Below are 27,153 nucleotides of genomic sequence, written 5' to 3' on the forward strand. Positions count from 1 at the left end.
AACTCCAAATATATTTTTTTATCATTGATTTCCCAGACCCTCCTTATGACATTTGAATGTTCAGTCTGATCTTGTGGGCATGTTGATACAAATTAAAAAAGATTTACATATACAGCCCTGATTGGCAAACAGAGCCAACCCCGCTTACCCCTTCAAAGTAGGAGGATACATATGCAGATTGTGATGTCATGATCTGGGCCAAAAACTCCATCCCAACTGAACAGGTTGAAATTCCAGGAATTATTTTCAAAACAGGAACATCACGTTTTTAACTGCACTGCCCCTTTAACATTAGATGAAACCAAGTTATTCTTCAGAAAAAGGCACCAGATTAGTGGAAAGACCCAATAATAGTTATGGAATCCCATGTGGCTGCCAATGCACCAACCTCTCTCCATCCTACACAACTGAACTTACCTGGGTCAGTGTTACCATTTACTTCTTCCTCCTCTTCCCTGTTCTCCACTTCTGTGACCAGTCTCTCCTCCGCGACTGCTCTCTCCTCTGCGACTGCTCTCTCCACCATCTCATCTTTGAACGCTCTTTCCACCATCTCATCTTTGAATGCTCTCTCCTCCACCTCCTCATTGAACGCTCTCTCCTCCACCTCCTCTTTGAATGCTCTCTCCTCTGCCTCCTCTTTGAATGCTCTCTCCTCCGCCTCCTCTTTGACTGCTCTCTCCTCCACCTCCTCTTTGAATGCTCTCTCCTCCTCCTCTGTGACTGCTTTCTCCTCCACCTCTTCTTTTAATGCTCTCTCTTCCGCCTCCTCTTTGACTGCTCTCTCCTCCACCTCCTCTTTGAATGCTCTCTCCTCCTCCTCTGTGAATGCTCTCTCCTCCACCTCCTCTTTAATCCCTAGCTCCTCTTCTTTGACTTCTCTCTCCTCCTCTTCCTCTTTGACTATCACATTGAGTTCCAGTGGTTGACTACAGTCCTCCAGCTTCACTAAGACCATCTCTGGACCCCACTGTGAGCTTCTCTGTGCTGGAAGACCACAGTAAGAACCCGGGGCCTTGGGTTCAGACATGGAAGGCTATAAATGGATTCAAAAGAGGCACAAAAAAATGTAAGGTGAGTTTCACAAAATACTGGAACAGCTTAGTTAATAAAGGAATATACCTAATATTCCATCCACTAGCAATCTACTAATCCATATCACTAGCTAGCATTGCTGTGGCGATCGTACAGCTAGCGTTAGCAATGTTGACCTAGTTGGGTTAGCTTTATCGTACTGACGAATTTTACTGTCACCTTTCTCACTAGGATGAAGCGATCTAGCTAGATAGCCAAATTACCAGCAATACGTTTGTTTGAAGTAATGGCGAACCAAAATGACATTTTATTTGTAATCTCTAAATGACCAGTTAGTTAATGATTAGCTACTGAAATTAAATTAACTAGCTAACTAGCCAACCTTCGATAACAAACAGCCTAGCTAACTAGCCATGCTAATTTACTAGCTAAGGGTTGCCAATAGATTTATGCCATCTTAAAGATGGACAATTCACACATCACATAGTTGACATTGCTGTCTTAATAACAAATAACGTTAACATTCACAACAGCGTCTTTAATATAAATAAAGTTGCTTGGTATTACAGATAGCTAGTTAGCTTGGGTAGTCATTTTAATGGCCAGTAAGCAAGCTAGCTAAGGTTAGCTCAAATGGTTTTTGTTTACACATGATCTGGTGGACAGATAATCCGACTACTAATGTTTATTTATGGAAACGTTACAGAATATTTTAGAAATGTTGATCTTACCTTGACACCTGACTTTGAATTGGCAGCTCTTGTTGTTCTAGCTAGTGTACCTTCTTCTTTGGTGGGGTTTAACGGCAGTTGGAATCCAATACAATGTTGCATTACTGCCTCCAACTGGACCGGAGAATAAAACCATTATACTTTGTGGTAGAATAATACAAATTACCCTGCTATCTATTGTTGATGTTAATGTGTTGATGTTCTCCGTATCCATAGCCAGAATGATTTGGCAGTGTATGGTGATCGAAGAGGTTTCCTGTTATATTCATCAGAGGTGTAGGGAGGGAAGTCTGTAAATCCAAAAAATACGAATTATACAGATGATTAACAAAACATGCAAATGACAGTTTTCATACTTAGGTTTATGTCATGAATGTAAATGAAAAAAACTGTTTTGAAAATGGTTTTTTCATACATATACCTTGTTGAGGCCTATTCATTGACGAGGTAAGGAAGGAGGATGGTTAATGTGATCTGCATAACATGCCAATACCAACCGACATACCTTTGTATGCCTCCTTGTCTGTATACCTGCAGACACAAAAGTGGGCAGTTCAGTCATCTGCGCCCAATACAGCAGCCTTCAACATATTCTTATAGCACACATATTCTTACCTCTTTGTTGATTGATATCCATTGAATTGTGCCCATTTTCTGTTTTAGAAAGATTTGCACAAATATGAAAAGATAGATGGTATCATCATAAAACAATATCAATTTAGATCATACAAGGGACAAACCTTACCTTAAATTGAGATGTTTAAATTTTTCATTTAAGTGCCTGCACCTGCTGTCGTTTCAAATACAAATCCAAACGTTTTAGTTGGGCAGTTAGGTTCCTGCAAGAAACCTCACCAACCAAGGAGGTTCCTCAAATAACCCCACCTCCTATGGGGTTCTTGGAATAACCTTTTGGGGGGCATTTTTAGTGCCAAGAACCCTAAGGTTCTTCTAAGAACTTTGAAGATCTTAGAAGAACCCTTATTGAACCCCTATTTTTTTAGAGTGTAAAGACGCATGTTTCCCGTTTTATATGAATCAGACCTGTTGTAAAACTGTGCGCACCTGAATGAGCATTATATAACTCGGCTTGAAAAACGCCCATCGTTCACCTTTTATGGTGACAATAACGCCCTTATTTGCTGTAGACCTATACTTTGGAAGTATTGGAATTAGGCCAAGACAGTAAAGGAAATAGCAATGGCGAACTTGATCAAATGCCTTTGGAGGTGTTGGCAGAATGTTTTCTTTTGCAGTGACATTTGCTATAGGCTATCTGACAGTTTCTGAAAGACAAAAACAATTGCAAATTGTTGTGGCCCTGTAAACAGATTGTTTGAATGCGTTTTTTCCCAAACTTAAATACGCTGCTCTGCCTACGAAATCTGAAACATTGTCTACTTGAACAAAAAATGTACACTACAGTAGGCCTACATACAGTGGTACACACATCAATGCAAAAGATCAACTGTCTGTTCACCTGTTAAATTCTACTGTATGTTATAGACAGAGCACCCTTTCAGATGCAAAGAGCAAAAACTAGAAATTATAATAGTCTATCTAATAGGCCTGATTAAATGAGAGATGTGTATGGTAATTTGTTGTATGGCTACTTGGGGAATATGAACTCATCATGGCCAGAAAAGGTGAGGAATTTATTCTGCAATGTTTATGATATACAGTACCAGTCACAAGTTTGGACACACCTACTGATTCAAAGGTTTTTCTTTATTTTTACTACATTGTAGAATAATAGTGAAGACATCAAAACTATGAAATAACACATATAGAATCATTGTGTTGTGACAAGGTAGGGGTGGTATACAGAAGATAGCCCTATTTGGTAAAAGACCAACTCCATATTATGGCAAGAACAGCTCAAATAAGCAAAGAGAAACAACAGTACATCATTACTTTAAGACATGAAGGTCAGTCAATACGGAACATTTCAAGAACTTTTAAAGTTTCTTCGAGTGCAGTCGCAAAAACACTCAAGCGCTATGATGAAACTGGCTCTCATGAGGACCGCCACAGGAGAGGAAGACCCAGAGTTATCTCTGCTGCAGAGGATAAGTTCATTAGAGTTTCCAGACTCAGAAATTGCAGCCTAAATAAATGCTTTACAGAGTTCAAGTAACAGACACATCTCAACATCAACTGTTCAGAGGAGACTGCTTGAATCAGGCCTTTATGGTCGAATTGCTGCAAAGAAACCACTACTAAAGGACACCAATAAGAATAAGAGACTTGCTTGGGCCAAAGAACATGAGCAATGGACATTAGGCCGGTGGAAATATGTCCTTTGGTCTGATGAGTCCAAATTTGAGATTTTTGGTTCCAAACAGCCGTGTCTTTGTAAGACGCAGAGTAGGTGAACGGATGATCTCCTCATGTGTAGTTCCCATCGTGAAGCATGGAGGAGGAGGTGTGATGGTGTGGGGTTGCTTTGCTGGTGACACTGTCTGTGATTTATTTAGAATTCAAGGCACACTTAACCAGCATGGCTACCACAGCATTCTGCAGCTATACGCCATCCCATCTGGTTTGTGCTTAGTGGGACTATCATTTGTTTTTCAACAGGACAATGACCCAACACACCTCCAGGCTGTGTAAGGGCTATTTGACCAAGAAGCAGAGTGATGGAGTGCTGCATCAGATGACCTGGCCTCCACAATCACCCGACCTCAACCCAATTGAGATGGTTTGGGATGAGTTGGACCACAGAGTGAAGGAAAAGCAGCCAACAAGTGCTCAGCATATGTGGGAACTCCTTCAAGGCTGTTGGAAAAGCATTCCAGGTGAAGCTGGTTGAGAGAAAGCAATGAGTGTGCAAAGCTGTCATCAAGGCAAAGGGTGGCTTTGAGGAATCTCAAATATAAAATATATTTTGATTTGTTTAACACTTTTTTGGTAACTACATGATTCCATATGTGTTATTTCATAGTTTTGATGTCTTCACTATTATTCTACAATGTAGAAAATAGTAAAAATAAAGAAAAAACCCTTGAATGAGTAGGTGTGTCCAACCTTTTGACTGGTACTGTATGTATAATATATTTTGTTTAGAAATGTAATATTGTCTACTTGATACATTTGACATTACAGTATTCAGACGTAGCCTGCAAACATCAATGGAGAAGGTGAACCGTCTGTTTTACCGTTAAACTTCGGATCTGAGCTATATAGAGCAAAATACTTGAAATAGCTTTTCTATTTACTACTATTCTGTTTACTACTGTGAAGTAAGTCCAATTAAATGAGAGATGGGACTAATGGTAGGTACACTCAAAAAAGTAGGGGGTTCAACAAGGGTTCTTCTAAGATCCTCAAAGTCCTTCGAAGAACCTTAGGCTTCTTGGCACTGAAAATGGCCCCCAATAGGTTCTTTGAGGAACCCAATAGGAGGTGGGGTTCATCGAGGAACGTGCTTAGTTGGTGGGGGGTTCTTGCAGGAACCTAACTGCCCAACTGAAACATCTAGATTTGAATTTGAAAGGACAGCAGGTGCAGGCACTTAACTGAAAAATGTAAAGATCTCCTAAATTTAAGGTAACGTTTGTCCCTTGTATGATCAAAATGTATTTTGTTTTATGATGATACCATCTGTCTTTTTATATTGGTGCAAATCTTTCTAAAACAGAAAATGGACACAATTCAAAGGATATCAATCAACAAAGAGGTAAGAATATGTGTGCTATAAGAATATGTTGAAGGCTAGCTGTATTGGCTGCAGATGACTGAACTGCTCACTTTCGTGTCTGTGTCTGCAGGTATACAGACAAGGAGGCATACAAAGGTATGTCAGTTGGTATTGGCATGTTATGCAGATCACATTTACCATCCTCCTTCCTTACCTCGTCAATGAATATCCCATAGGCATCTACATTATCAAGGTATGAGTATGAAAACCATAATCAAAACAGTTTTTTTCATTCACATTCACCACAATAACCAAGGTATGAATACTGTCATGTGCATGTTTTGTTAATCATCTGTATACTTACTATTTGTTTGGATTCACAAATTTCACCCTCCCTACACCTCTGATGAATATAACAGGAAACCTCTTCAATCGCCATGCACTGCAAAATCATTCTGGCTATGCATATGGAGAACATCAACACATTAACATCAACAATGGTTGGCAGGGTAATTTGTATTTTTCTTTCACAAAGTATAATTGATTTATTCTCCGGTCCAGTTGGTGGCAGTAATGCAACATTATATTGGCTGCAAACTTCTGTTAAACCCCTGGGTAAAGGGGGAGGGATCCTGAGAGGAGTGGTGTGAGTAGTATATCTGTACCAGTACAGAGGGATAGGCCAACAAGTGATATATGTTTCAGTAAGTTTGGATTTTTAGCATTTATAGAAATGGTTATCAATTGTACTTGTGGTGGCAGCTGCAGAGAGTTATTTGGGTGTGCGAGACTTGACATCAGAAGAGTTACAGTGTGTGTTAAGTGGTGGTGTCCCATCCCTTCAGGTAGGACTAAATATATTTAAATAGTGGAGTAGGGTGGTGTTATGTTATTATTATTTTTTTGTGAGTGTAGCGTTAGATGGTAGTTTTTATTTTATTTTTTCATGCAAAGTATATGTGAGTTGTACTCCAGTCCAGTAGGTGGCGGTAAGGCTACATGTATTGGATACCAACCACCGTTAAACCTAATCGAAGAAGCTGTTAAACCCCCACCAAAGAAGAAGTTACGCTTGCTAGAACAGCAAGAGTTGCCAATTCAAAGTCAGTTGTCAAGGTAAAATCAAGATTTCTAACATATTCTGTAACGTTTCCATATGTAAACATTAGTAGTCGGATTATTTGTCCACGTCATCATGTTTAAACAATAGCCATTTGAGCTAATGTTAGCTAGCTTGCTTACTGGCCATTAAAATAGCTACCCGAGCTAACTAGCTATCTGTAATACCAAGCAACTTTGTTTATTTTTAAGACGCTGTTGTGAATGATAACGTTATTTGATATTAAGACAGCACTGTCAACTATGTGATGTGTGAATTGTCCATCTTTAAGATGGCATAAATATATTGGCAGCCCTTAGCTAGTAAGTTAGCATGGCTAGTTAGCTAGGCTGTTTGTTATCGAAGGCTGGCTAGCTAGTTAATTTAAGTAGCTAATCATTAGCTAACTGGTCATTTAGAGATTACAAATAAAATGTATTTTTGGTTCACCATTGCTTCAAACGAACTTATTGCTGGTAATCTAGCTAGATTGTTTCATCCTAGTGAGAAAGGTGACAGTAAAATTTGTCAGTAAGCTAAAGCTAACCCAACTAGCTCAACATAGCTAACGCTAGCTGTACGATAGCCAAAGCAATGCTAGCTAGCTAAATGTATTAGTGGATGGAATATTTAGTGATATTCCTTTAGTAACTAAGTTGTTCCAGTATTTTGTTTAACTCACCTTACATACATTTGTTTGTGCCTCTTTTGAATCCATTTATAGCCTTCCATGTCTGAACCCAAGTCCCCGGGTTCTTACTGTGGTCTTCCAGCACAGAGAAGCTCACAGTGAGGTCCAGAGATGGTCTTAGTGAAGCTGGAGGACTGTAGTCAAACACTGGAACTCAATGTGATAGTCAAAGAGGAAGATGAGGAGAGAGAAGTCAAAGAAGAGGAGCTAGGGATTAAAGAGGAGGTGGAGGAGAGAGCATTCAAAGAGGAGGTGGAGGAGCGAGCATTCAAAGAGGAGGTGGAGGAGCGAGCATTCAAAGAGGAGGTGGAGGAGAGAGCATTCAAAGAGGAGAGAGTGTTCAAAGAGGAGGCGGAGGAGAGAGCAGTCAAAGAAGAGGAGCTAGGGATTAAAGAGGAGGTGGAGGAGAGAGCATTCAAAGAAGAGGCAGAGCAGAGAGCATTCAAAGAGGGGGCGGAGCAGAGAGCATTCAAAGAGGGGGCGGAGCAGAGAGCATTCAAAGAGGGGGCGGAGCAGAGAGCATTCAAAGAGGGGTCGGAGCAGAGAGCATTCAAAGAGGGGGCGGAGCAGAGAGCATTCACAGAGGAGGCGGAAGAGAGAGCAGTCACAGAGGAGGCAGAGGAGAGAGCATTCACAGAGGAGGCGGAGGAGAGAGCAGCAACAGAAGTGGAGAACAGGGAAGAGGAGGAGGAAGTTAGTGGTAACACGGACCCAGGTAAGTTCAGTTGTGTAGGATGGAGAAGTGTCAAACACACGTTAGTTTGGAATTTCGTCATGGAAGAACATGAGCACTGGCATTTTCCAGCCCTAACGTCAGCTGACTTGCGCTGAGGTGGGAGGGGTGACAATATTTGAGGCGTGTCCTTTAAAAACACATGCAAAATGGACAGTTTCATGCAGCACTAAAGGGAACGTTTATGACCCACAAACAGCAGGTCTTCTAGGTAACGCAGTTGATGTTGAGAGCGGAAGCGCAGCCTATCCAGCTATGACACACAATGCCCATGAAAGAGAGATGTTCATTTTGTGCTGGTGAGTCTCGTATTTAGAAACAGCAAAATATTATTGGATCCCCTCCCATTTCGCTTAATTTGACTAAAAAACAAGCATAGCCTACCCTCCCCTAAATCATGGCTGGTTTAGCAGCATCACATACAGTGGCTTGCAAAGGTATCCATCCCCCTTGGCATTTTTCCTATTTTGTTGCCTTACAACCTGGAATTAAAATGGATTTTTGCGGGGTTTGTATCATTTAACTTACACAACATGCCTACCACTTTGAAGATGCAAAATAAAAAAAAATTGTGAAACAAACAACAAATAAGACAAAAAAACAGAACTTGAGCGTGCATAACTATTCACCCCCCCAAAGTCAATACTTTGTAGAGCCACCTTTTCCAGCAATTACAGCTGCAAGTCTCTTGGGGTATGTCTCTATAAGCTTGGCACATCTAGCCACTGGGATTTTTGCCCATTCTTCAAGGCAAAACTGCTCCAGCTCCTTCAAGTTGGATGGGTTCCGCTGGTGTACAGCAAACTTTAAGTCATACCAAAGATTCTCAATTGGATTGAGGTCTGGGCTTTGACTAGGCCATTCCAAGACATTTAAATGTTTCCCCTTAAACCACTTGAGTGTTGCTTTAGCAGTATGCTTAGGGTCATTGTCCTGCTGGAAGGTGGACCTCCGTCCCAGTCTCAAATCTCTGGAAGACTGAAACAGGTTTCCCTCAAGAATTTCCCTGTATTTAGCGGCATCCATCATTCATTCAATTCTGACCAGTTTCCCAGTCCCTGCCGATGGAAAAACATCCCCACAGCATGATGCTGCCACCACCATGCTTCACTGTGGGGTTGGTATTCTCGGGGTGATGAGATGTGTTGGGTTTGCGCCAGACATAGCGTTTTCCTTGATGGCCAAAAAGCTCAATTTGAGTATCATCTGACGAGAGTACCTTCTTCCATATGTTTGAGGAGTCTCCCACATGCCTTTTGGCGAACACCAAACATGTTTGCTTATTTTTTTCTTTAAGCAATGGCTTTTTTTCTGGCCACTCTTCCATAAAGCCCAGCTCTGTGGAGTGTACGGCTTAGTGGTCCTATGGACAGATACTCCAATCTCCACTGTGGAGCTTTGCAGGTCCTTCAGGGTTATCTTTGGTCTCTTTGTTGCCTCTCTGATTAATGCCCTCCTTGCCTGGTCCGTGAGTTTTGGTGGGCGGCCCTCTCTTGGCAGGTTTGTTGTGGTGCCATATTCTTTCCATTTTTTAATAATGGAATGTGGGATGTTCAAAGTTTCAGATCTTTTTTTATAACCCAACCCTGATCTGTACTTCTCCACAACTTTGTCCCTGACCTGTTTGGAGAGCGCCTTGGTCTTCATGGTGCTGCTTGCTTGGTGGTGTCTCTTGCTTAGTGGTGATGCAGACTCTGGGGCCTTTCAGAACAGGTGTGTATATATACTGAGATCACGTGACACTTAGATTGCACACATGTGGACTTTATTTAACTAATTATGTGATTTCTGAAGGTAATTGGTTGCACCAGATCTTATTTAGGGGCTTCATAGCAAAGGGGGTGAATACATATGCACGCACCACTTTTCAGTTATTAATTTTTTAGAATTTCTTGAAACAAGTAATTTTTTTCATTTCACTTCACCAATTTGGACTATTTTGTGTATGTCCATTACATGAAATCCAAATAAAAATCCATTTAAATTACAGGTATACAACAAAATAGGAAAAACGCCAAGGGGGATGAATACTTTTGCAAGGCACTGTTGTTGCGTCTTTTTATACTGGCTAAGTAGCCCAGTAGCCTAAGAATAAAGGGGTTTGAAATAGTTTACTGAGATTGCCTTGAAATATTTGTCTTAATATTTTTTCATTATTCACAATTCACATACCAGCATACTTTATTTTGCTCATTTTGAGTAAGCTATCCAGACCCATTTTCAAAGAGCGCCCCTGGTCCGATTACCAAAGTTACGGCGCTCCTCCAAACCATTCCATCCTCCTATAATGCCATAAACTATTGATATGATATAATATAATAATACAATATGCCATTTAGCAGACGCTTTTATCCAAAGCGTGCATAAATTTGTTTGTGTATGGGTGGTCCCGGGGATCGAACCCACTACCCTGGCATTACAAGCGCCGTGCTCTACCAGCTGAGCTACAGAGGAGAATTGTATTTTATTATAGACGTGCAAATGTTATGTGAGAAGACATTTAGGCATGTGCACAAAGAAGCGATTCATGAGTTCATGTTTCTTACCAATCCTATTTAGAAATATTGTTGTTGCTTTAAAAAGTAGATTGATTGTTTTCCGTTTAATTTGATTAAAACCCAAACTTATTAGAAAGATTCACCATCCCTGAGTTTATGGTGAGAACGTATATGGCTCGAATGCAATGTAATTTCGTCTGCTTTTTATGGAAAAGTGGAAATATGATCTTAAGATGGTTTAATTATGTTTATAAAACATTACATTTGCGAGAAGTATAACGGTGAGTGGGCATTCCCCCTTCCTGATACACTGTCTTTTTAGGCCTCATCAATAGCCTAGTGAATTTAATCTTGCTTATTGACTATGTTTGGCATGTCCATGTCCAGACTGCAATTTACAGTAGACCTAGCCACTATAACAGTGTGAATGCTATAGCCTATATTTAACAATGCATTTCCATATTGAAGCAATGCAATAAGAACAATGTGGACTGCAAACATGTTCAACATGTTTAGCAAATATGGGGCAGGCTATTTAACGAACTAGGCTATAACGGACTAACATTTTAATTGGAGTTGATGACAACGCAATAGATAAAAGACCTTAACTACACAACTTGAAGCAACCACATATTTAGCCATGGAGCACTTACTGATTGGCCAGTGAGGGGCCAAGCCTCGGAAACCCACAACTTGTTTATTCATCAAAACCCAGCTCTTTCGCTCCACCACAAGCCACTGGGCCCATAATTCTGGTTCTGAAAACACCACCCCCCGAACCTATAACGCTACTGCCAGCGCTAATATTTACCATTGCATTAGGTTTGTTAAAATAGAGCCCTCTGTCAAATTTGAAGTTTAGGAATGGTCTATTCAATGTCCAGACCAAATCCCAATTGAGATGTTGTGGCAGGACTTGAAAAGAGCAGTTCATGCTTGAAATGTACAGGGGATTTCAAAACTCTGGCCGGACAATCTGTTGGGAAGTGAGCTGTCAACTGGAAGGTTGTTTGTATCAAATCCTAGTTGTCATCACCCGTTGTTGTTCCCTTGAGTAAGACACTTAACCCCTCCACAACAACTGCTCCAAAGGCACCATAGTATGGAAGTCCCCTGCTCCAACCTCTCCAACCTTTATGTCTTTCAGGGATAAAGTGGAAGAAGACATTCTTAAATCTACAATCCTTAGTTGCTACATCAATTTTTGGACTTTGAAATTAATGATATGTACTCATTGATTCTTGAAGAATATAACTTAGAAATGGCTCATGAGTCTAGTTCAACGGTCGTTCTCCATCATAACCAACATATAAGCTTGTTTTACTCCAATGTTTGTAACCAAACACTGTATAGGCGCAAAACATGGTTAAAACTATCATGTTGATATCATGGATGGTCAGGCCTTGCATTTTTAGATCTGTCTATTAATTTGAGAGTGGTTACATTTCTCAAAGCCCATCCCTCAGGTTCTTACCGAATCAGAGATCTGGTGGTTCTTTGTCATTGGTTTAATTGAGGATTCTAGGATTCTAGCTTTAAAGAGTGTAGGCAAAATTAGGTTTTTCCTGTGTTTTATATCATATTGGACCACAGCTGATGAAACTAACACTGTAAAAGTGTGATTTTTGTAATCAGTTATTTCCTGGTTGAAAATACAATTTACACATTAGAGTCAATATCACTATGAGGTGCCTTTGGTGTCCTCATCAGACTCACTCAGTCATCATGAAAATGGAGCAGAATAATGAAAGTCTGAGGTCTTATTATAAGGGGCCAAACATTTGCACACATATCAGTAGAATGATAAGTCTCTAAAAAAGTGTTTCCTTCATTTTATTAAATTTTTTTCATTGGATGTACGTGATTTTGGCATGTCCCACACACTGCTCTGCTAACTACAGTGTGTGTAATAAGTGGTTAAATGATACTAAATCCATTTTTTTTTTACATGGTTTTACTGTCCACAATAAGTTATTTGATAAAACAAGTAATTTTGATCATGTATATTGTATTTTCATAATCATATTGAACATTTTGCATGTGTCCCTGAAATTGCTGTCCACCATGTCATTATGGGGTAACTGCCCCTTTAAGAAACCCACTGATGTTTTCAGTGACATCACTACTGAGCATTTTGTCTTTCTTCAATGAAGGCTGAAGCAGTGTCTAGTTGCAGAGTAAGTATTTACACTTATGTTTCATAATTTTCATCATATTATGTGTGTAGTTGGATGTTGTGAAGCTTAACATTTCCACTCTGTCATAGTGAAATATCAATTGATAGAAAAACCTATCAGAACTTTGAAATATATTTGTAAAACAGTACACAGTCAGCTTGCTAACTGTAGTATGTTGCTAAGTGAAGGTCCACCATGTGCTCATGAAATGCTAACATTAGCCAAAAATGTCCACCCTGTCATTGTCCACCCTGTCAGCAAGCCTTCCATGACAGGGTGGACATGGTTCATGACAGGAAGGACATGTGCATAGTTTAGGCCACATACTGATAATGTTACACATATTACAACAGCTATTACACACATTTTATAACAGTACATGCTATACATTGTAAGAATGGACAATATGGACAATTTTTTTGGCGATATCGGTATCAGCAAACCTAGATTGATAATGCAAGCCTAGTTTACCGGGACTGCCAATTAAAGTGTGTAAGGGAACATTTTGAATCGTCTTTTTCAAGGAATGAGATCAAAAGGAGCTGAGATAGCAAGGAGATATCGGGAATGTCGTGATGCTGACCCAGACAGAAGAAGAAAGTACCTTGAGAAAGAAAGGGTCAAATGGAAAAAAGACAGAGAGACTGGAAAGAAGAAGGGTGTCAATGAGCTCAGTGAGAGAGAGAAGAGGGCAAAAAGAAAGAAATGGAGAGAGGCAAAAAGTCAAGCCAGAGCCAGAAACAGGGCCAGTGCTTTGCTACAGTCAGAGACACCACCCAACTCCCCAGGCTCTGAACAAGCGCTCTGTACAGATTGAAGTGTCTGCATGGAAGTATGTGGAACAGCAACTGCAGAACTGAGCCATGTCTCTGCAGAAAGGGAGAGACTGTTTGGAGATGCGTCCAAGTGATCTTTCTGTAATATTCTGTTTTTTCAAATCAACTGTTCTCCACTTAAAAAACATTTTTATTCTTGTTCTACAGTTGAATGTTTGACTTTCACTGTGCAGAATGATGTACAGAGTTTAACGCTAGAAGGCCACATTAATGTCTCATTTTGGGCATCTTTATTCAGTGGCTGCATGCAGGTAGAGTGGATCAAAAACAGTCTGTTCAACTTGTAATTTCCCCCTACATGGGAAAAGGCATTTTTTACATCATTTTCTTGCATTGTTCCTTGCATTTATGAGGCCATTCAATGACATTTCACAACGTGTCCACCCTGTCATGCCCAGGGTCCACCCTGTCATGTCACTGTCCACCCTGTTATTTTCATGTTCTATGAAAATAAACAAATTATTTTCACAAGTTAGCAAAATCTTTTGTGTGATTCCTTTATAAACAAATGAGGGCCAAATAGTATTGTTTGAAAGTTTGACCAGATATCTTTTTTGTTATATTTTATTTAGAAAAGAAAGTGCAACTCTCGCAGATTTTACAGAGAAACAAATAGTTTGCCATAATTTCATTATTATCCAAATACTTTTCCCATAAACTAAAATATATTGTTGAGAAAGTGACTAAATAGTTTTCTGAAAATGTACGTTTTATAATCACTATGTAATTACAATGTATTTATTCTGCTTTGAAATTGTCCATGACAGGGTGGACATATTTTGCTGTTTGCATGTAAATTGTCTGCTTGCAGTTAATTTATAAAAAGTGTGGGAGCTTGACCAATATGCATTTCTAACAGCATAACATATACTTAATACAATGAATATGAAGTTCAATGGAAAATCTCAGCTTTTTGGGGGGGAAATGGGGAAGTCTCAAAGGCACCTTATGGTGATATTGACCCATTACATTCTAATCAGCAGGCTTGTGTGGGCGGGGGTTTAGGCTTTCCATGGTGATGTCACGATGTGGTAAATTGTGGCAAAGTTCTTCCAGTTTCAAGGGAAATCTACACTGAACAAAAATATAAACGCAATATGTAAAATATTGGTCCCATGTTTCATGAGCTGAAATAAAAGATCCCAGAAACTTTCCATACGCACAAAAAGCTTATTTCTCTCAAATATGGAGCACAAATTTGTTTATATCCCTGTTAGTGAGCATTTCTCCATTGCCAAGATATTCCATCCACCTGACAGGTGTGGCATATCAAGAAGCTGATTAAACAGCATGATCATTACACAGGTGCACCTTGTGCTCGGGACAAAAGGCCACTCTAAAATTTGCTGTTTTTTCACGCAACACAATGCCACAGATGTCTCAAGTTTAGAGGGAGCGTGCAATTGGCATGCTGACTGCAGGAATGTCCACCAGAGCTGTTGCCAGATCATTTAAAGTTGATTTCGCCGCCTCCAATGTCGTCTTAGAGAATTTGGCAGTACGTCCAACCGGCCTCACAACTGCAGACCACGTGTAACCATGCCAGCACAGGACCTCCACATCCGGCTTCTTCACCTGCGGGATCGTCTGAGACCAGCCACCAGGACAGCTGATGAAACCTTGGGTTTGCACAACTGAAGAATATTTGCACAAACTGTCAGAAATCGTCTCATGGAAGCTCATCTGTGTGCTCGTCGTCCTCACCAGGGTCTTGACCTGACTGCAGTTGGGTGTCGTAACCATCCACCGCCATCACCTCATGTTTTTGCATGACAATGCATGACAACGCATGACGCAAGGTTCTTCCATGGCCTGCATATTCACTAGACATGTCACCCATTGAACATGTTTGGGATGCTCTGGATCGACGTGTATGATGGCGTGTTCCAGTTCCCACCAATATCCAGCAAATTCGCACAGCCATTGAGGAGTGGGACAACGTTACACAGGCCACAATCAACTTCCTAATCAACTTTATGTGAAGGAGATGTCGACTGCATGAGGCAAATGGTGGTCACACCAGATACTGACTGGTTTTCTGATCCACTTTCCTACCTTAATTTTTTTTTTTTTATCTGTGACCAACAGATGCATATCTGTATTTCCAGTCATGTGAAATCCATAGATTAGGGCCTAATGAATTTTTTTCAGTTGACTGATTTTCCTTATGAACTGAAACTAAGTAAAACCTTTGAAATTGTTGCAAGTTGCGTTTTATATTTTTGTTCAGTGTATTAAAGTAAGGTACCTAATTGTTACCCAATAAATTATTTGACATTGATATAAAAATGTCTGCATTGGGCCTTTAAACAAGTATTTTAAAGACCATTTCAATTATGTTCCTAATTGTAACCCCATATTTGTTCATTTTCCCACAGGAGAGACCTCCAACCCAGGTTCAGACAGTGAGCCCAGTTCCACAGCATCAGGAAACCATAAACAACACAGACAGAGGAACTCAAGACAGAAACATCACCACTGCATGGACTGCTTCACTAGTTTCTATGAGCCAGAGGAGTTGAGAAGGCACACTTGTAGGACCCACCCCTGCTCAGATTGCAGAGGCAGTTTTATTTGTCCAACTCACCTCAAATCAAAACAGGCTCAAAAAAGAATGACGACATACCCGTGTGGTCAATGTGGGAAGATATGTGAAACACCAAGCAAACTCAAGACGCACCAGATAACGCACACAGGAGAGAAGCCATACCACTGCTCTGTTTGTGGGAAGGGTTGCAGTCATTCGGACCAACTAAAGACACACCAGAGAACTCACACAGGAGAGAAGCCTTACCACTGCTCCCAATGTGGAAATAGTTTCAGTCAATTATCAACTCTGAGAAAACACCACCTAACTCACACAGGAGAGAAGCCATACCTCTGCTCTCATTGTGGGAAGAGTTTCCGTCAGTTAGCCAACCTGAATACACACCAGTTAATTCACTCAGGCGAGAAGCCATACCACTGCTCTCAGTGTGGGAAGGATTTCAGACATCCAAGAGACTTGAAGTCACACCAGAGAACTCACACAGGAGAGAAGCCTTACCACTGCTCTCAATGTGGGGATAGTTTCACCAGTTCATATTTCCTAAGGAAACACCACCTAACTCATACAGGAGAGAAGCCTTACCTCTGCTCTCATTGTGGGAAGAGTTTCAGTCAGTTAGCCAACCTGAATACACACCAGTTAAGTCACACTGGAGAGAAGCCTTACCACTGCTCTCAATGTGGGGATAGTTTCACCAGTTTATATTTCCTAAAGAAACACCAGCTAATTCACACGGGAGGAAAGCCATTCCACTGCTCCCAGTGTGGTAAGAGTTTCAGTCATTCATCAACTCTAAAGAAACATCAGATAACACACACAGGGGAGAAACCTTACCGCTGCTACCAGTGTGGGAAGAGTTTCAGTCTGGTGGGAAACCTAAAGAGACACCAGCTAACCCACACAGTAGAGAAGCCTTACCGCTGCTCTCATTGTGGGAAGAGTGTTAGTCAGTTACACCACCTAAAGACACACCAGTTAATTCACACCGGAGAGAAGCCATACCACTGCTCTCAGTGTGGGAAGAGTTTCAGTCAATCATCAACTTTGAAGAAACATCAGAGAACTCACACATGAGTAAAGTTGTCATCAAGTCTGAAGACACCAGGTTATTCACATAGGGGAGAAGCCTTAACTCTGCTATCATTGTGGGGATAGTTTCACCAGTTTATTTTTTAAAAATTAAACACCAACTAATTATCACTAACAGTAACTTACTTGGTTAAATAAAGGGGGGGGGGGGGGATTACTTGCAAAGGAGTGTGGTACCTGTTCCCTGTGTGGAAAGCTTCAGTCAGTCATCAAATTTGAAGACCCACCATTTAACTGGCATAGTAGAAAAGCCATACCACTGCTCTGTGAGGAAAATATTCAGTCGCCTAGGAGACCTTGTCGTGACTTTCATTAATCTGATGACTGTTATTTATCGAATCAACTAACTATGTTTAATTGTCAAACGATTAAATTAATCATGTAACAATTAACTCATTAGGATTTTGGGGCACCACAGAATAATTTGATTAACGAGTTACCATCTCCCGAATTAAACTCTAAGATATGTATGTTATATATCGATAAGGCACTTATTAATCATTACCTCATATCAGTCTCATTCTGAACGTTGCATAATCCTTGAATCCGCAAGAACCCTAACTTTACTTATGATTCAGCAATACACAAATTGGCTTAATCATTTATTTACTAGCTAACTAAATAATAACACAGAATACATTCATACTTCATACATGAGAAAAAGGTCCCTAGCGGACTAACGACAGCATGACTGCTTGGTTATCAAAAAGGGGAGGGGTCAATAGGAGGGAGAGAGGGACAAAGAGAGTCAAACTTATCGTACATTTACATTTGGAACCTACGCTCACGGCAGTCACAATACTTAGCAACCTAACCACCGCCCATTCAGAGTAAAAAAAACAATGAATGTATTTGCGTGTTTGCCGCTCGTCTATCTCTGTTGACCCAAGCCCTCTTGGAAAGGAGGTTTTTGGCTGGGTCTTTGCTCAGCTCACTTGTAAGGCTCTGATTGTCCACCAGAGGTCACAACGTCCTTCTTCTTTGTAGAGCTTCTCTGGTAGTGAAGTGTTTGTTAGAAGAGATACTTCAGATGCTCCAACGGTTGTCTGAGATGGGATTATCCTTCCCAACTCTTGTCTTTTAGTGAAAGTCCTAGACTACTTTACATGCCAACTGCAGACTGGTAATGCTACGGTCTAGTGAGTGTCTTCTTCTTGTGTAGAGATTTGAGAGTTTCTCACCATTTCAAACGTGTGGACGAACGTCTCACGTGTCCTGGTCTTAGAGTATCAACCATTTGTAACGTTCAGCTCTGATTCACGTCGGCTGGTCTTTCTGGTCTAACCATTTTAAGCCGTGTAGCCACAGCTCCACGCTTCCTGGTCTAATGTAAATGTAGTTACCAAGGCTTTTTCACTCGGGTAAAAAGGGGGCGTTCCATCACGCCAACACAATGTCTGTGCTGACTTGGGCGTGGTTACTGACTGGGCAAAAGTGTATATAAAACAATTAGAAGAATAAAATCACATTGCTATCTTCACTAAAGTTCTCTCATACTTAATTAATCATATATTTTATACAACATTTAGATATAAACTTGATAACTAAGTCGTAAGTCGCTCTGGATAAGAGCGTCTGCTAAATGACTAAAATGTAAATGTAAACTAGAATGTGTACACTTTCAGAGTTACAATTATTTATTTATACCATCCTTAATGACATCACAAAATAATAAACAATATGACATGATTATTCCAAACATTTGGATGTCAGAAATAATGTTCCAATGTCCACTTTTATTGACGTAAAAGTTTTGGCAGCGAAAGTCTCTCTGTAACAAAGATTACTTTCCCAATACTGCAGGGCAAGAAAGTTTGCGGCACACAATTTATGACCGGGTGTCAAAACCGGCACAACTCCCCCCTCTCCTATGGGAGAGAGGGGGTTCTGGCTATCTGTCAGCCATTTGCCAGTTTGATATGGCACCTTTGATCCTCACCAAGGAGAGAGTCATGACAACCTAAAGAAACACCAGCTAACTCGCTCTGGAGAGAATCCTTATCATGTTCTGGAGTTGTTTGAATAGTGTTTATTGAAATAAAACTGGTATGATGATAACGGTTTATTGTGAACATATCCCTATTTCAGGAATCACCAAAAAGGCACCAGTGCAGAGAAAAGGCAGTTTTACAGAAACTGTATCTGTTTTATTGGTGATTAGGGGACATGGTTTGTCATTGTCAGTATTTCCACTAAACAGCTGTCTGTTTGAGAATGCCATACTTCTATACCAGCAGACCTTCAGCAGCAGACATCCAGATGATTTTCTAGAGGACGCGGCCACAACGGACAATTCAGTGAAGTTGTATTTGACATTGTGGAATCCATAGCTAATATCTGTTCATAGAGAATCCTCAGTAATCACAGACATATCTTCTAGTTGGATTTCTATAATCGCTTATTTTATTTTAAAACAAAATATGATTTAGTCACAAATATCTGCAACAAAAACTTCTAAATGGCAGAAAATAACCAAAAATGAATAAACATATCGTGAGTTCAGTCTCCTGTCTTACTTTATTATGGAGGGTTGAAGCCATTATTGATGGCGACCCTGGAGCAATTACGGTTACTTGCCTTGCTCTAGGACAGATTTTTCACTCGACAGTTCTGGATTTGAACTAGCAAACTTTCGGTAACTGGCCCAACGCCAGGCTACCTGTCGCCCCATATATCCCAACCAAATATATTGAGCTGAGCAATGTTGAGAAAAACAATCTATATACAGGGGGGAGAACAAGTATTTGATAGACTGCCAATTTTGCAGGTTTTCCTACTTACAAAGCATGTAGAGGTCTGTAATTTTTATCATAGGTACACTTCAACTGTGAGAGACGGAATCTAAAACAAAAATCCAGAAAATCACATTATATGATTTTTAAGTAATTAATTTGTATTTATGTACTTCTGCAATAGGTAAGCAGCTTGGTTTGAAGAAATCAACTGTGGGAGCAATTATTAGGAAATGGAAGACATACAAGACCACTGATAATCTCCCTCGATTTGGGGCTCCACGCAAGATCTCACCCCGTGGGGTCAAAATGATCACAAGAACGGTGAGCAAAAATCCCAGAACCACACGGGGGGACCTAGTGAATGACCTGCAGAGAGCTGGGACCAAAGTAACAAAGCCTACCATCAGTAACACACTACGCCGCCAGGGACTCAAATCCTGCAGTGCCAGACGTGTCCCCCTGCTTAAGCCAGTACATGTCCAGGCCCGTCTGAAGTTTGCTAGAGTGCATTTGGATGATCCAGAAGAGGATTGGGAGAATGTCATATGGTCAGATGAAACCAAAATAGAACTTTTTGGTAAAAACTCAACTCGTCGTGTTTGGAGGACAAAGAATGCGGAGTTGCATCCAAAGAACACCATACCTACTGTGAAGCATGGGGGTGGAAACATCATGCTTTGGGGCTGTTTTTCTGCAAAGGGACCAGGACGACTGATCCGTGTAAAGGAAAGAATGAATGGGGCCATGTATCGTGAGATTTTGAGTGAAAACCTCCTTCCATCAGCAAGGGCATTGAAGATGAAACGTGGCTGGGTCTTTCAGCATGACAATGATCCCAAACACACTGCCCGGGCAACGAAGGAGTGGCTTCGTAAGAAGCATTTCAAGGTCCTGGAGTGGCCTAGCCAGTCTCCAGATCTCAACCCCATAGAAAATCTTTGGAGGGAGTTGAAAGTCTGTGTTGCCCAGCGACAGCCCCAAAACATCACTGCTCTAGAGGCGATCTGCATGGAGGAATGGGCCAAAATACCAGCAACAGTGTGTGAAAACCTTGTGAAGACTTACAGAAAACGTTTGACCTGTGTCATTGCCAACAAAGGGTACATAACAAAGTATTGAGAAACTTTTGTTATTGACCAAATACTTATTTTCCACCATAATTTGCAAATAAATTCATTAAAAATCCTACAATGTGATTTTCTGGATTTTTTTTCCTCATTTTGTCTGTCATAGTTGACATGAACCTATGATGAAAATTACACGCCTCTCTCATCTTTTTAAGTGGGAGAACTTGCACAATTGGTGGCTGACTAAATACTTATTTTCCCCACTGTAAATGTTTAACAGAATAATGGGGAAAAAAGTCAGTCAGTCAATATTAGGTAGATATGTACAGTGCTTTCAGAAAGTATTCATACCCCTTGACTTATTCCACATTTTGTTGTGTTACAGCCTGAATTGAAAATTGATTAAATTGATTTATTTTTAACCCATCTACACACAATACCCCATAATGATCGGATTGACAAAGTGAAAACATGTTTTTAGAATTGTTAGCAAATTTATTGCAAATTAAATACAGAAAAATTGCATTTACATAAGTATTCACACCCCTGAATCAATACATGTTAGAATTAACTTTGGCAGCAATTACAGCTTTGATTCTTTCTGGGTAAGTCTCTAATAGCTTTACACCCTTGGATTATTCTTTTCAGAATTCTTCAAGCTTTGTCAAATTGGTTGTTGGTCATTTCTAGACAGCCATACATTTTCAAGCAGATTTAAGTCAAAACTGTATCTCGGCCACTCATGAACATTCCCGGTCTTCTTGGTAAGCAACTCCTGTGTAGATTTGGCCTTGTGTTTTAGGTTATTGTCTTGCTGAAAGGTGAATTCATCTCCCAGTGTCTGGTGGAAAGCAGACTGAACCAGGTTTTCCTCTAGGATTTTGCCAGTGCTTAGCTCCAATCCGTTTCTTTTTTATCCTGAAAAACTCCCCAGTCCTTAATACAAGCATACCCATAACATGATGCATTCACCACTATGGTTGGAAATATGGAATGGTTCTCAGTAATGTGTTGTATTGGATTTGACCCAACAAAACGCTTCGTATTCAGGACAAAAAGTTAATACCTTTTGCCACATCTTTTGCAGTAATACTTTAGTGCCTTGTTGCAAACAGGATGTGTTGGAATATTTTTTATTTTGTACAGGCTTCCTTCTTTTTACTTTGTCGATTAGGTTAGTATTGTTGATTAACTACAACGTTGTTGATCCGTCCTCAGTTTTCGCCTATCATAGCCATTCAACTCTGTAACTGTTTTTAAAGCCACCATTGGCCTCATGGTGAAATCACTGAGCGGTTTCCTTCTTCTCCAGCAACTCAGTTAGGAAGGACGCCTGTATCTTTGTAGTGACTGGATGTATCTTTGTAGTGACTGGATGTATTGATACACCATCCAAAGTGTAGTTAATAACTTCACCATGTTCAAATGGATTTTCAATGTCTGCTTCTTTTTTTTACCCATCTACCAATAGGTGCCCTTCTTTGAGAACCACTGGAAAACCTCCCTGGTCTATCTGGTTGAATCTGTGTTTGAAATTCCCTGCTTGACTGAGGAATTACTATACATTCTGAAAGTAATGCATTGCTGACCACAGTGGCTATAGTTATTATTACTCAAAATACAAAAAGTAACTTGTTATGGTACCTCGTTAAAGGATTAATGTAATATTTCTAGTATTGATTTATGCAGATAGAAACAATGGATTTCTGGAAGAAAAAAATAACACTAATTCAAATGTGACCTCATGGCATAATTAATACTCTTTAGTACATTTTCATTTCATGAGAATAATGGAAAAGAACATGAGGTTTCACAGGATAATGTGCAGTGTCTAGTGTTCCTACTGCTCTCCCTCTTGCCTGTCTTCCACTCTGTTTCCAGCTGTCTTAACAACGTGTTGAATATAAAACTTTATTCAAAATAAGGGTTAACAGAATAATGACCAAAACAGTCAGTCAATCTTAGTTAGATATGCAGTTGCCCAGCTTGGCAACTCCATTATGAGGCCAGGATCAGGCACTGCACTGCGCACTGCCTCCTGGTGTTCTTTCAGGCTTCCTTCGCATTTAAAACAACTCCCACGCTGATCAGAGCTGTGTGGTTTCTCTCCTGTGTGTATTCTCTGGGGTTGCTTTAGATTTCCTTCCTCACTGAAGCTCTTCCCACATTGGGAGCAGTGGTAAGGCTTCTCCCGTGTGTGTATTCGCTGATGTTCCTTAAGGCTTCCTGAATAGTTGAAGCTCTTCCCACATTGGGAGCAGTGGTGGGGCTTCTCTCCACTGTGTATTCTCTGATGACTCTTAAGGCTTCCTTCCAATTTAAAACTCTTCCCACAATGACCACAGCTGTATGGTTTCTCTTCTGTGTGAATTTTCTGGTGTCTCTTTAAGTTTCCTAACTCACTGAAACTCTTCCCACACTGAGAGCAGTGGAAAGGCTTCTCCCCTGTGTGCATTCTCTGATGTTTCTTTAGGTCTCCTGCCTGACTGAAAGCCTTCCCACACTGGGAGCAGTGGTGGGGCTTCTCTCCACTGTGTATTCTCTGATGACTCTTAAGGCTTCCTTCCAATTTAAAACTCTTCCCGCAATGATCACAGCTGTATGGTTTCTCTCCTGAGTGAGTTATCTGGTGTGACTTTAGTCGATAAGACTGACTGAAACCCTTCCCACACACAGCGCATTGGTAAGGGTTTTCTCCTGTGTGAGTGAGCAGGTGTTTCTTTAGGTTTCCTACCAGACTGAAAGTCTTCTCACACTGAGAGCAGTGGTAAGGCTTCTCCCCTGTGTGAGTGAGCTGGTGTTTCTTTAGGTTTCCTACCAGACTGAAACGCTTCTCACACTGAGAGCAGTGGTACGGCTTCTGTCCACTGTGTGTTCTCTGATGTTTCTTAAGGGAGTCTAACCAACTAAAACTCTTCCCACATTGGCCACACGGGTAAGTCTTCTTCCTTTTGTGAGTCTGTTTTGATTTGAGGTGAGTGGGACAAATAAAACTGCCTCTGCAATCTGAGCAGGGGTGGGGCCTACAAGTGTGCCTTCTCAACTCCTCTGGCTCATAGAAACTAGTGAAGCAGTCCATGCAGTGGTGATGTTTCTGTCTTGAGTTCCTCTGTCTGTGTTGTTTAGGGTTTCCTGATGCTGTGGAACTGGGCTCACTGTCTGAACCTGGGTTGGAGGTCTCTACTGTGGGAATATGGACAGATATTGTGTTAGAATCAGGAACAGATGGACAGATACAGTGCATTCGGAAAGTATTCAGACACCTTGACTTTTTCCACATTGTTACATTACAGCTTTATTCTAAAATTGATTAAATTACTTTTCCCCCTCATCAATCTACACACAGTACTCCGTAATGCCAAAGCGAAAACAGGTTTAAAAAACAGAAATACCTTATTTACATAAGTATTCAGACCCTTTGCTATGAGACTCAAAATTGAGCTCAGGTGCATCCTGTTTCCATTGATCATCCTTTAGATGATTCTACAACGTTATTAGAGTCCAGCTGTGGTAAATTCAATTGATTGGACATGATTTGGAAAGGCACACACCTGTCTACATAAGGTCCCACAGTTGACAGTCCATGTCAGAACAAAAACCAAGCCATGAGGTCGAAGGAATTGTCCGTAGAGCTCCGAGACAGGATTGTGTCGAGGCACAGATCTGGAGAAGGGTACCAAAAAATGTATGTAGCATTGAAAGTAGCCAAGAACACAGTGGCCTCCATCATTCTTTAAATGGAAGAAGTTTGGAACCACCAAGACTCTTCCTAGAGCTGGCCGCCCGGCCAAACTGAGCAGGGAGGTGACCAAGAACCTGATGGTCACTCTGACAGAGCTCCAGAGTTCCTCTGTGGATATGGGAGAACCTTCCAGAAGGACAACCATCTCTGCAGCACTTCACCAATCAGGCCTTTATTGTAGAGTGGCCAGATGGAAGTCACTCCTCAGCAAAAGGCACGACAGCCCGCTTGGAGTTTGCCACAAGGCACCTAAAGGACTCTCAGACCATGAGAAACAAGATTCTCTGGTCTGATGAAACCAATATTGAACTCTTTGGCCTGAATGCCAAGCGTGAAGTCTGGAGGAAACCTGGCACCATCCCTATGGTGATGCACGGTGGTGGCAGCATCATGCTGTGGGGATGTCTTTCAGCGGCAGGGACTGGGAGACTAGTCAGGATCGAGGGAAAGATGAACGGAGCAAAGTACAAAGAGATCCTTGACGAAAACCTGCTCCAGAGCACTCAGGACCTCAGACTGGGGACGAAGGTTCACCTTCCAACAGGACAACGACCCTAAGCAAACAGCCAAGACAACACAGGAGTGGCTTTGGGACAAGTCTCTGAATGCCCTTGAGTGGCCCAGTCAGAGCCTGGACTTGAACCTGATCTAACATCTCTGGAGAGACCTGAAAATAGCTGTGCAGCGACGCTCCCCATTTAACCTGACAAAGCTTGAGAGGATCTGCAGAGAAGAATGGAAGAAACTCCTCAAATACAGGTGTGTCAAGCTTGTAGCGTCATACCAAAGAAGACTCAAGGCTGTAATCGCTGCCAAAGGTGCTTCAACAAAGTACAGAGTAAAGGGTCTGAATACTTATGTAAATGTGATTTCAGTTTTTTATTTGTAATAAATCTGCAAAAATGTCTAAAAATCTGTTTTTGCTTTGTCATTATGGGGTATTGTGTGTAGATTGATGAGGGGGGGAAATAACTATTTAATCAATTTTAGAATAAGGCTGTAATGTAACAAAATGTGTAAAAAGTAAATGGGTCTGAATACTTTCCGAATGCACTGTATGTGGTTAGAATCAGGAACAGAGCATCGAATGGGAATTTTAAAGTAACTGTCCAGAAAATATCTCACTTTTAAAAGTTAATATTCTGTTAACGCATACCCAAATAATTTTGTTGACTCGTCCTATATTCGTATTTTGGAAGGAAAATGATTTCACTCATATTGTAATTAATTATAGGTCATATTTCATAGAAATCTGGAAAATCTAGACAGTTACTTTAAAAGATGCAAGTAGAAGCACAATAATAGTTTTGGAATCCCCTGAAAACACCTGAACTTACCTGGGTCACTGATACTATCTACTTCTTCCTCTAGATCCAAGGCACCAACCTCTCTCCGTACTCCACACCTGAACTTACCTGGGTCACTGATACTATCTACTTCTTCCTCTAGATCCAAGGCACCAACCTCTCTCCGTACTCCACACCTGAACTTACCTGGGTCACTGATACTATCTACTTCTTCCTCTAGATCCAAGGCACCAACCTCTCTCCGTACTCCACACCTGAACTTACCTGGGTCACTGATACTATCTACTTCTTCCTCCTCTTCCTCTAGATCTGGAGCAGACACATCCCTGTTCTCCTCTTCTTCTTGTACTCCACTCTCCTCCACTTCCTCCTGGACTTCTATCTCCTCTTCTTCTTCTTTGACGTCTGTCTCCTCTTCTTCTTCTTCTTCTTTGACTGCTCTCTCCTCCACCTCCTCTTTGACTGCTCTCTCCTCCACCTCCTCTTTGACTGCTCTCTCCTCCACCTCCTCTTTGACTGCTCTCTCCTCCACCTCCTCTTTGACTGCTCTCTCCTCCACCTCCTCTTTGACTGCTCTCTCCTCCACCTCCTCTTTGACTGCTCTCTCCTCCACCTCCTCTTTGACTGCTCTCTCCTCCACCTCCTCTTTGACTGCTCTCTCCTCCACCTCCTCTTTGACTGCTCTCTCCTCCACCTCCTCTGACTGCTCTCTCCTCCACCTCCCCTTTGACTGCTCTCTCATCAACCCTCCCTTTGACTGCTCTCTCCTCCACCCCCCCCCCTTTGACTGCTCTCTCCTCCACCTCCCCTTTAACTGCTCTCTCCTCCACCTCCCCTTTGACTGCTCTCTCCTCCACCTCCTCTTTGACTGCTCTCTCCTCCACCTCCTCTTTGACTGCTCTCTCCTCCCCCCCCCTTTGACTGCTCTCTCCTCCACCCCCCCTTTGACTGCTCTCTCCTCCACCTCCCCTTTGACTGCTCTCTCCTCCACCTCCCCTTTGACTGCTCTCTCCTCCACCCCCCCTTTGACTGCTCTCTCCTCCACCCCCCTTTGACTGCTCTCTCCTCTTCTTCTTTACCTTCCATCTTCACCTCCTCTTCATACGTGGTAGGCCATGAGGTGGATCTGTAGCTAGTATGATCAAAAGAGGCCCAAACAGTAGAGGGTGAATTCCAAATAGCTAGATAGTACAGGCTACATTACATAGTGGTTTTCTAAAGTTGC

The 27,153-nt window shown here is 41.2% G+C and overlaps 2 protein-coding genes across 3 annotated transcripts in view; one reads left to right on the forward strand and one right to left on the reverse strand.

Moving 5' to 3' along the window:
* LOC121546326 (zinc finger protein 271) overlaps positions 1-26,325 on the reverse strand; it is a 33,116-nt gene extending 6,791 nt beyond the window's left edge. Inside the window, exons 1-4 of the mRNA XM_045217137.1 lie at positions 25,959-26,325; positions 22,833-24,062; positions 845-987; positions 418-688 (exon numbers count right to left, since the gene is read on the reverse strand). Coding sequence (XP_045073072.1) covers positions 418-688; positions 845-987; positions 22,833-23,958 — 1,540 coding nt within the window. The 5' untranslated portion in view covers positions 23,959-24,062; positions 25,959-26,325. The remainder of the gene's footprint in view (positions 1-417; positions 689-844; positions 988-22,832; positions 24,063-25,958) is intronic.
* Positions 6,442-19,828, forward strand: LOC121560324 (zinc finger protein 239-like). 2 transcript variants are annotated; one of them, XR_006659216.1, is made up of 2 exons: positions 6,442-6,522; positions 7,230-7,437. XR_006659216.1 is itself a non-coding variant. In XM_045217138.1 (2 exons), exon 2 carries the CDS (start codon positions 15,923-15,925, stop codon positions 17,060-17,062), a length of 1,140 nt encoding a protein of 379 aa, XP_045073073.1. In that variant the 5' UTR covers positions 6,466-6,522; positions 15,819-15,922; the 3' UTR covers positions 17,063-19,828. The 2 variants fall into 2 exon arrangements, 1 of the variants encoding a protein (XP_045073073.1); XM_045217138.1 differs by lacking the exon at positions 7,230-7,437 and adding an exon at positions 15,819-19,828 and having other exon boundaries at positions 6,466-6,522.
* Positions 26,326-27,153: the final 828 nt, after the last annotated feature.

This window comes from Coregonus clupeaformis, unplaced genomic scaffold (genome assembly GCF_020615455.1).
Source record: "Coregonus clupeaformis isolate EN_2021a unplaced genomic scaffold, ASM2061545v1 scaf0933, whole genome shotgun sequence".
Lineage (NCBI taxonomy): Eukaryota > Metazoa > Chordata > Actinopteri > Salmoniformes > Salmonidae > Coregonus > Coregonus clupeaformis.

Coding starts and splice junctions, on each gene's coding strand:
- LOC121560324 (XM_045217138.1), top strand. CDS start 15,923: ATGGACTGCTTCACTAGTTTCTATGAGCCAGAGGAGTTGAGAAGGCAC.